Below are 11,079 nucleotides of genomic sequence, written 5' to 3' on the forward strand. Positions count from 1 at the left end.
TGCATCCAACTTTTCACTGGCTTTGTGTGATCTATATGCAAGTAGCTCCTTCTAAACTCACTCAATCCACAGTTGTAAAGATAATAATCAGTTACAAGTTGAAACAATGATGATTATAGTAAACAGCAACATAGTATCTAAACCATAATTACATAAACACGGTGTTACCGCTCACAAAAGGGACTCTTTCTTAACCCCTTGTGAGTATTGTACTTAAATTAATTTTGGTACTCAGCAGTTAATGGTTTCATAATGTTCATGATGCAAATCAAGCTAAAAACTGGTGGATTGAGTGAGTTTTGGAGGTGCCTTGACATTTAAAGAAAAAAAAAATCCTGCTAGAACACACAAACATTTTTTAAATGCATAATTTTACTAGATTTATTTTCTGAGGCAGATTTTAAATAAATTGCACATGGAAACATGTTGAATGTAGTTTTAAGATGAAAAAATTATCTTTAACCAGGAAATGCTGGACATTCTGCGGATTGAATGTAATGTTTCCAGGTTTACATAAAGAGATGTTAAAGGCACAGGGGGCCTGTGATGTAAATAAAGTTTACTGCAAAGTGATTTTCTTCTAAGTCTCTTATTTGCTGTCAGTGAATTTTATTGAACAGTATCTGATTCTGCTTCAGCAACACTTCTAAGCACTTTGTTGTGTAAAACAATGAGGATTTGTAATATATTAATCTGAAATTTCTGAGACAGTTTACAGAGCATTTGACCCATTTGTCACTGACTTTTCTTGACTTACACGTAGACCTTAAACAGGAAGTAAAAATGTTTGTGATGAAACTGTGGAAACAGTCCTTACTGACCGTAAAGATATTTTCTGTGGCCCCAAATAAACATCCACACATTTTATGGTCAGATGGAATAAACATTGAAGATCTTTTTGTTTCCTGATAGGCCATAATTATCTGTTGTTGCATAAATAATAAGTAATTCCACAGTGCAAGTACTGCCTATTGTTTTAGAGCTGATACCTTAGAGGCAATAAAAAAATAAATATAAAATCAGAATAAGCTCTTGCTCTCTGAAACAGAATTTAGCTTTGGGGATGAGGAGGTCCAGCTGTCCAGCCTTCTTATGTGCACGCACATCAACATTTTGACAGAAGGAAAAACTGATGAGTTGATGAGTTACACTCAGTGGGCTGGAATGCACCACATGTCAACATTTTCTTTACATTTCAATTTTATAATTAAATATCACGAAATCTAAGGCTTGGTCTTATTTCCTTCGTCTGACTTCCTTCATTCTCACTCCATATATTTGTGTAATCATTAAAACATGAAAGTCAGCAGAGTGTAAAAGAGGCGTTATTACAAACAGTCCCATATTAACAAACAAACAGATGGCTGAATGAACAGAGAGAAGCAGCATTTGGGCAAATTAAGGAGTGAAGTGACGAAGAAGAAAACAGAAGCAGTACACCATCTTGTGTTGCCTCTATGGATGTGGTTTAAACTGAAGGTGACAGAATTCTTCACTATGTAAAACAAAATGTTTTGAGAGTAAAAACCATGATTCCAAACAATATTTTTGAAATCCGGTTAGCCTCACTGTACATTAACCAAATTCATTTGTTTTTCTTGATCTGGATTAAAATGATTTCTACGGTTCCTAGTTGCAGTGTAACACTGTTTTCCTCAGATCTGGAAACAAACATCGACTTTAAATATGAACCCGACATGTTTGTCTTTTGTACTGTTGATACAAGTACATCCATGCTTACATTTTGTTTACATCAAATTCTGAGTTTTCTAGTCTTGTTCCAGAAGTCAAGTCTCTTCAGCCCTCTGTGGTTCAGTTTTGGTGAGTCCATGACAATTGTAACTGACCGGTGTGGCATCGGGTGTGGTGCCGTGCCTGTGGGCTGCTGCATTTCTAGATGTTGTTGGTTATTTGAGTTTCTGTAGCCTTCTTATTACCTCGATGCAGAGTGGGCATTCTCCTATGTTCTCTCACTGGGAAAAGGCATTTTCAACCAGAGACCTGCTGCTCACTGGATATTTTCTGTTTTTCGTACCATTCTCTGTGAACATTAGAGATGGTCATGTAGTAAAATCTCCGTACATCAGCAGTTTCTGAAATAGACCAGCCCCTCTGGCACCCACGACCACAGCCACTTAAATCACCGTTCTTCCCCATGCTGTTGCTCGGTGTGAGCTTCAGCAGATCATCTTTACCACGTCCACATACCTAAATGCAATGAGTTTCTCCCATGTGATTGGCTGATTTGAGATTTGCGTTAATCAGCAGTTCAGCAGGTGTACCTAATAAAGTGGTCAGTGGGTGAAATCACTTGTAGATTTAAGGTGTTACCATTAAAAATAATACAAAAATAGCAAACAAGAAATAATAATAAACTAATCATTTATTAATAATAATAAACTAAATATGAATTACTTTTGAATATTTATAGATTTTTTTTTTTTTACCAGAGTTGTGTAATGTTTACCTGAGAACAATACAACGGATGATTTTTATTATAAAAATGGAATTAGCTCCCGTTTGTTAATAAGTATTTATAAACAGAACACCAGGAAAAAAAGATCATATTTAAATAAAGCTTGCTTTTGCTTCCAGACCACAGGGAGGCAGTCATGTATAATTTTATACGGAGCTGTGAATAATACAGTCCATGTTCCCTTGTTATCTATTTCATTAGCTTGCACTATCACACAACTGTTAAAATTTGTTTTTACTTTCATTTTTTTTCTCAGTAGAGCACTTTTCAATCTATTTCAATCCATCGCCTAATAAACTCACCCAGTCATGCATGGCAGAGGCAAACTCGAGCCATGAATTCCAAGAAACCATCAGAGGCTCTCGGAGCAGAGCGATGACACATTAATTAATTTATCCATATAGCTACTTCACCTTGTCTTCAGTCTGTGCTAGTTTCTCACATCATCACTCACATCTGTCCTCCAAAGACTGTGTGCATCCTGTCCTCTGGACCGTGACAGTGGCACTTTCCGAAAATAAAGGTCCGTCTCTGTAAAGCAAGGCAGAGGTGCCCCTGTTGTGAGAGATTATCTTATGTATCTTTTACAGTGAAGCTACTAGAAGTGGCTATATGGTGATGTTAATGGGAGTGACATTGTACTGTATGCAGGTCTTAAGGTCTAAATTCCAAAGCAGAAGATGAAAGTGGTTGTACCATTAGCAGGCTTACAATTAAAATCCTTATAAGTCTCTCTCTCTTTCTATCCCTCTGCCTTTAGGCTAGCTGGCCCCATCTGCTTGCAATGTCCTATAATGTGTTGACTGAAGTCTCAGGGGAGACATTGTTTCAGACACAGGATTTTTGTCTTATTTACCCAAGCAAGGTGACAGAACACACTTTAGGCAATGGCCTCAGGAAGGAGTCTCTTAGATGTAGGAGAGTCGTAACTATTCACACCAGAGTAGCTCAGCAACCAAGAGACAACCAAGTCATGCTCAATACCCCCTTTTCATACTTCCAAGCATAAAAGTGTCATGGTCCTGGGTCGTGCGACCCAGTGTTTTGTGTTTTAGCCTATTTTGATGTTTATTCTTTGTTTAGGGTCACTAAGGCAGTCCAGCCATTTGTACATATTACCCGTGTATTAAGTCTCCCTTGCCCTTCGTGTGTTTATGTCTGCGTGTCTTATATTGTCAAGTCCATGCTGTCGGTTATGTCATCTCCCCTGTACTACGTCTCCCCGGTTCATGTGTCTTGTCTAATCTCCATGTTTCCTGTTTTACTTTGAAAGTCTGTATTCACGGTCAGTGTATTCAGTTTCACTCCTTCTGTCTTGTCGTTAAGTTCATGTGTGTCAGCTGTGTTCCCATGTGTGGCCACTTCCCCTGATCATCCCTCATGTGTATTTAGTCTCTGTGTTTCATACAGTCTGTCTCGCGTCGTCTGTGTTACCACCTCCGGTGTTCTGTACCTCCAGCCTGTCATGATACGTTGTGTGGCAGGCAGGGGAAGGACCCAAGATGCAGATTCGCAGACACGGGGATAAACTCAAAAACACAGCTTTATTGCTGGCCACGGGAGGCAATACAAATAAACTAAAACTGGGAAAACTAAAGCATGAACTGTACAAGGGAACCGAACCACGGGGAGAATTACACACAACATGAGGGAGAACGCGACGCCGAACAGAGGGAGACTCAGACAGAAATACACAGAGGGTAAACGAGGAAAGTGGGCACACACGGGGAACACAGGTGACACTGATAATCATAACGAGACAGGGCGGGGTGAACTGAACATGACATGTACAGGCACAGAGGTTCAGACAGGAGGAGAGAGAGCACGGGGAAACACAGACGTAACGGGCTGGGGAAACATGAAACAACCACAAAGGGAGACGAGGGCTCATAAATACATAGAGGGCACACAGGGGGGAGAGAGCCATGAAGGGAAAACACTTAGGGAACAACACAACAGGGCAACTCAGAAAACATGGCCTAAATAAGGAACAAAATACAAAAATACATGAAAACTAAGAATACTGGGCCCACATGGCCCAGGACCATGACACCACCCCCCCCTAAAGGGCTGGCTCCCGACAGCCCAAACCCGAGAAACAAAAACAAAAACAGAAAACAACCCACCCAGGGCGGGAGGCGGGGGACCAGGACGGAGGGACCAGAACGGGAAACAAAATAAACAACAGAAAACACGGGAGCACATGACCATAGTCAAAATAAAGTTCAGGGGGCCGACCCAGAGCCCACAGGCACCAGAGTTCACGGGTCACACGGTCGGGGGGCCGACCAGGCGGGTGGCACAGGTGGCAGAGTTGGTCCGGAGGCCGGCCGCGCGGAAGGCAGCGGCGGCGGCGAAGGAGACGACGGAGCAGTTCAGGAGGCCGGCCGCGCGGAAGGCAGCGGCGGCGGCGAAGGAGACGACGGAGCAGTTCAGGGGGCCGGCCGCGCGGAAGGCAGCGGCGGCGGCGAAGGAGACGACGGAGCAGTTCAGGGGGCCGGCCGCGCGCAAGGCAGCGGCGGCGGCTCTCCAGTGTCAGGCGTACTGGCCGAGGCCCGGTGGGCACAGGACCAGGCGAAGCACAGGCTGAGGCTGCAGCGGACGAAGACTCTGAGGCTGCAGCGGACGAAGACTCTGAGGCTGCAGCGGACGAAGACTCTGAGGCTGCAGCGGACGAAGACTCTGAGGCTGCAGCGGACGAAGGCTCTGAGGCTGCAGCAGACGAAGCACAGGCTGGAGCTGCAGCTGACGAAGCACAGGCTGGAGCTGCAGCTGACGAAGCACAGGCTGGAGCTGCAGCTGACGAAGCACAGGCTGGACCAGGCGTAGCAGAAGGTGGCTGGATGGGCTCCTCGGGCCCTCCAGCTGATGTGGCATGGTGCTGGACGGGCTCCTCGGGCCCTCCAGCAGACGAGGCGTGAGGCCGGACGGGCTCCTCGGGCCCTCCAGCTGAGACAGGAGGCTGAACGGGCCCCTCGGACCCTCCAGCTGAGACAGGAGGCTGAACAGGCCCCTCGGACCCTCCAGCTGACGTGGCATGAGGCTGGTGCGGTTCTCCTGAACCCCCAGCTGACGAGGAAGGTTGCTGAACGGGCCCCTCGGACCCTCCAGCGGAGACAGGAGGCTGAACGGGCCCCTCGGACCCTCCAGCGGAGACAGGAGGCTGAACGGGCCCCTCGGACCCTCCAGCTGACGAGGTAGATGGCGGCGTGGGAGCCGCGGAGTCCTGGATGAGCTCATCCGAGCTCCCAGCAGGAGCTGATGCAGAGCCAGAGAGATTTGAGACCCCTGGCTGGATGTTAAGCTGACCAGCGGACCGTACTGCTATCGGGGACTGGGCTACAGGAGCTACTGGAGCCTGCGCTACAGGCGGCACTGGGGCTACTGGGGCCTGCGCTACAGGCGGCACTGGGGCTACTGGGGCCTGCGCTACAGGCGGCACTGGGGCTACTGGGGCCTGCGCTACAGGCGGCACTGGAGCTACTGGGGCCTGCGCTACAGGCGGCACTGGAGCTACTGGGGCCTGCGCTACAGGCGGCACTGGAGCTACTGGGGCCTGCGCTACAGGCGGCACTGGAGCTACTGGAGACTGAACTGGGGGTGGCTGCGAGGGAGCTAACTGAACTGAGGGTGGCTGCGAGGGAGCTAACTGAACTGAGGGTGGCTGCGAGGGAGCTAACTGAACTGAGGGTGGCTGCGAGGGAGCTAACTGAACTGGCCTGGGAGGAGAAACGCGAGCAGGAAAAGGAGCAGGCTCAGAAAAAACTGTCCGAGAAATGGCAGGCTCAGGGTGCCGGCGGCGAGAGTGCCGCTTCCTTCTATCCGTGGAAGCGGGCGGGGTGAGCGGTGGAAGTCCCTGGCAACTCCGGGGACCCCCAAGAGCCAGTCGAGTCCCCTGGAAAGAGCGCTCGTCATGATCAGGAGCGAGCCACGGCTCCCTCCCGAACTCTTCCACTAGCTGTGCGCCTGCGGCGTGCTGCTGCCCCTCGTGATCGACGTCCAGGACCCCCACAGCGTCCGCGGGACGCTTCGTGGAGGGCGAGACAGGACGTAGCAGTGCGCGACGGCGGCGCTGACGCCGGTTCATTCTGGAAGTGTGTACGATGGATGCTGGAGCCACCGAAGCAGAGGGTGATGTGGCGGCGATCTCCTCGTCGTCCGCCCACATCCTTGCCAGAAAAGAGGCAGGCGAAGTAAAGTCTGAGCAGTGTGGGGAGGGCGAGCGGCTGGTCCGAGGCGGTGCAACAGGTGTGAGTTCCTCCTCTGAAATGAGCCAGGGCTTCCAACGAAGCTCGTCCTCCCGTAAAGCTAGCAATACCTGCTGTCGCTCATCGTCGTCGAAATCTGTGGCCTCCACCATCTCGGTGCGCTGGGCTATGTAGCTTGACAGTGGCGGAGACGAACTGTGAGTTGATGGCGGTGCAGCGGTGAGCCTCAGAGTCCCTACTCTGACTGCCTCCGGCTCGCGAGGCAGCGGCAACGACAACCGTTTGCGGGTCGGAGTCGTAGGTGCGGAGGCGGCGTTTAACACCCTCTGGGCCAGCGTGCGGGCGCGAAGCTCCTCCTTCAGGGGGGCCAGAGAGTCGAACGCCTCAAAAAGCTGGGGAAACCGCCGGAGCTGTGGCGCTTGCTGAAGGATTGCGTCAATGGCCGCCAACCCGGTGGACACCACTCTGGGGTCCGTGCACCCACAGATGCGCGTCATGAGCCGGCAGAGCCGTTGCAGCTCCTCCCCAATCTCGTCCGGACTGTCCGCTGGGTCTGACATGGTCAGATCGTACTGGAGGTCCGCGGAGGGGTTGTGAACTGCTGGGTCCATGTTGTGGTCGCGTTCTTCTGTCATGATACGTTGTGTGGCAGGCAGGGGAAGGACCCAAGATGCAGATTCGCAGACACGGGGATAAACTCAAAAACACAGCTTTATTGCTGGCCACGGGAGGCAATACAAATAAACTAAAACTGGGAAAACTAAAGCATGAACTGTACAAGGGAACCGAACCACGGGGAGAATTACACACAACATGAGGGAGAACGCGACGCCGAACAGAGGGAGACTCAGACAGAAATACACAGAGGGTAAACGAGGAAAGTGGGCACACACGGGGAACACAGGTGACACTGATAATCATAACGAGACAGGGCGGGGTGAACTGAACATGACATGTACAGGCACAGAGGTTCAGACAGGAGGAGAGAGAGCACGGGGAAACACAGACGTAACGGGCTGGGGAAACATGAAACAACCACAAAGGGAGACGAGGGCTCATAAATACATAGAGGGCACACAGGGGGGAGAGAGCCATGAAGGGAAAACACTTAGGGAACAACACAACAGGGCAACTCAGAAAACATGGCCTAAATAAGGAACAAAATACAAAAATACATGAAAACTAAGAATACTGGGCCCACATGGCCCAGGACCATGACACAGCCATAGTCTTTCCTTAGTTTTGTCCAGTTTAGGTTTTCTGTTGAGTACTACACGTATGCTGCCCTCATTCTGTTTTTTGTTCTTTTCATCAGCCATAATAAAAGGCTCGTTTTGTTGGAATCCACTCCTGCATCCTCGTTTGTGTTCGCACCTGGGTCCACCACACACCTTTCCGCACGGTCTGCCTCCGCAGACCGTGACAAAAAGCATAGACCAGAGTGTCCCCATGATCTCAGAGGTAATACCCAGAGGCCAAAATGAGCTGGTAATGCACTGAGTTTTGCATTTATTATTATATTACATTACATAAATCATCCACTAATTACAAGCAGAGCTGTGGCTCAGACTTCAGCACAAGAGATGTTTTGTTACAGAGCACCATGTAGTCTGAAATATCAACACGAGGGAGAGCTGCAGCTCTTGTGCAGTTCATCATCGCTTGTCTGCTGCTGACCCAGATTAACAGGAGAGGGGAACCACATGTGTACCTGTGTAAAAAATAATGAATAAATAAAAAAATGCACACAGTGGTCAGATGGACACATGCGTATAACATTTTCAAGCATGCATTTGCACAACAACGCCTCTGCTGTCTTGAAATTAGCTCTATGTTGCGTCAGTGTGCTCAGTCAAGCCGTGTGCACAGAGGATCACCTGTTTATAACTTTGACTTTAGCTCATGAGTTCATGAGACGGAAAAGCTAAAGTCTAAAGAAGATAATTAAGAAGGACACTGGATTAAAAAGCTCAGAGATAGGAAAAGCAATAAATGATACAGAGTGACGATAATCTTTGCCAGCAGCCGATTTAACTGTGACATTAATTATCTCTAATGGATCTATGTTTTATTAAGACGATAGATATTCTTCAACAGGATTAGACCGAAAAGGAACGGATAGAGCATCCTATCGATCTACAGTAAATCACTCCAGCAGGAATAAAGCTCGTGGTGTAAATATCACTGCAGAGAAAACCCTCCCAGACAACAAAAGCAACAAAATATGGTTGTTTTCTCCGTTTAATGTGATTACCTACGCTTTTCTTAGCAATAATATATGTTTTTATACACTTTTAAGTTCCATTACATTAAAAAAGATATTAAAATAACTGAGAGAATAGGAAGGCAAAGCAGGAAAGGACTGAACTGGAAACACTGAATTAAGTTGCCTGAGGTTTCACAAGGGGGCTGTAAAGATACACTGCATAGAAACACGCAAGCGTGCACATAATGCCCACATCAGCGCAGACACACACACACACACACACACACACACACACACACACACACACACACACACACACATCCTCCGGTGTCTTTTGTTCCTAATTTAGATCTCTTGCTCCCTCCGACTGTCTCTTTATTACTGTTTTAATCACTCATTGCCTGTCTCTTCTCCTCTTGCACTTCCTTTGAGTTCTACTTTTCTAAAGGCAAGTTTGGCTTTTTCTTTTTTTTTTGGACAGAGCTGGAAAATCAAACTCAAATGAAAAAAAGTGAGGATCAGGATAACGATGGCTTTTACCTGGGAATGAGCTAAGAGATTCAGATATCTGTGTGTGTGTGTCTGACGGCTGCTTGATGTCAACTTAGGAGCATTTTTCTCTCATTATGTTTTTCTTGCCTCTGTCTGTTTGGTTTGGTGTTTGATTTGAGTTACCACATCTCTTCAAGTATTTAGTGGGATTAACCACCCTGTTAGCTCTGCTCCTTAATGCATATATTTTTTTACGCGGTTCCTTATTGTTGCCCGGCAAATAGGAACCGGTGAACAGGGCCTACTTTAAATAATCTTGGTGTCAACTGCAGCATTGTTGACACCACTCTGTCACATTGTGTGCAATAGGATATTTATACCTACTTCTTGAGTTTGAACAGCATAGCTTACAAAAAATCCTACAAGTGTGTTGCTTCCTTTATCTTTTGCTTTTTAATCATTACATTTACAGTTTTTGCCCGTTGCTTGAACACCATGAACCCATGCCTAGACTAAAGTAACACAACTTGAAGCTTTTGTTACCATACCTCAAACACATGTACCCCTACCTTAAACAAAAGCGCTGCTTTGCACCCCAGTTCCAATTATGCAACACACCTACTCCTTTATGCAACACACATGGTCCTGCATGCTACACTCCATTTCATACATAAGACACTTCGTTCACAAAATGAAATTTCAGGGTGCCATTCGGAAAACACATGTATCCAAAATACAAAACACATGGGGTAATTGCAACCACTCAAATACACACCTGAAGGCACCTACTTGCAAAACCGAACACCAATTAGCCAACTACAAAAAGCCCTCAGCGTAGCCATTTCAAGAACTTTGCAAGCATGGATGGAGGGAGAGCAAGAGGAAGAGGAAGAGGAGGAGGAGGCCGAAGAGGCCATGCACGGACCCATATTTCTGATGAAATAAGAGCAACTTTGGTGGACCATGTCATCAACCATGGCCTGACTATGAGGGAAGCTGGGCAGAGAGTCCACCCACATCTAAGCCGCTTCACAGTGGCATCTGTAATACGAACATTCCGACTAGAAAACAGGTATGTCTTCACCTCCATACCTTCTGCTCTACTCAGATGGTTTTATAGCACTGTTCTACAGTATATCACATCACCATATCAAGTGTACGGGGTGCTAATGCTCCTTTTGCAGCCAAAGTGGCTGATTCCTTATATTGAAGTACAGTGTTGTACAGTGGATGACACAGTACATACAGTAAAGTACTGTAAGAAAAATAAGCAAACCGATGACAATATGTGGTTGTATTTCTCTAGAATGACCCGAAGACCTTCTGGGGGTGGACGGCAGCGCCTGTTCACACAACAGCAGGAACTTGCCATTGTGGACCTAGTGAGGGCAGACAATGCCATCCGTCTCCACCAGCTACGATGGAAAATACTTGCAGACAGGCGAGTGTTCAGCAACATAGACCATGTGAGCATCACCACCATCAGACGCATCTTGGGTAAACACAGCATCACCATGAAGCAGCTCTACAGAGTCCCATTCGAGAGGAACAGTGACAGGGTCAAAGGACTTCGAGCTGAATATGTACGGGTACGTGTAACTGTCCCTTACATTTACAATAGAGTATTGGTGAAGTCCAGTAGCAGCTGAATATGTACCATATCAGTACCACATGGATCTATTCTGAGAGCTACACAG

At 47.2% G+C, this 11,079-nt stretch overlaps 1 protein-coding gene across 1 annotated transcript; it reads right to left on the minus strand.

Annotated features, from left to right (window-relative positions):
* Positions 1-1,989: 1,989 nt before the first annotated feature.
* On the minus strand, positions 1,990-7,325 carry LOC146618776 (uncharacterized). Its single transcript, XM_085370117.1, has 2 exons — positions 6,243-7,325; positions 1,990-2,208 (listed from the first exon to the last, which is right to left on the minus strand). The coding sequence occupies exons 1-2, from the start codon at positions 7,317-7,319 to the stop codon at positions 1,990-1,992; spliced, it is 1,296 nt and encodes a 431-aa protein (XP_085226243.1). The 5' UTR covers positions 7,320-7,325.
* Between the last annotated feature and the right edge of the window lie 3,754 nt (positions 7,326-11,079).

This window comes from Diplotaxodon limnothrissa, linkage group LG14 (genome assembly GCF_057381915.1).
Source record: "Diplotaxodon limnothrissa isolate DT_005_m linkage group LG14, D_limnothrissa_male_GT1.1, whole genome shotgun sequence".
Taxonomy (NCBI): domain Eukaryota; kingdom Metazoa; phylum Chordata; class Actinopteri; order Cichliformes; family Cichlidae; genus Diplotaxodon; species Diplotaxodon limnothrissa.

What these genes read in the sequence shown, in the direction of transcription:
- LOC146618776 (XM_085370117.1), bottom strand. Translation starts at nt 7,319, where the DNA reads ATGACAGAAGAACGCGACCACAACATGGACCCAGCAGTTCACAACCCC. An exon ending in AGCCTGCCATTTCTCGGACA is followed by an intron (nt 2,209 to 6,242) that starts GTTTTTTCTGAG and finishes CATTGCATTTAG; the next exon opens with GTATGTGGACGTGGTAAAGA.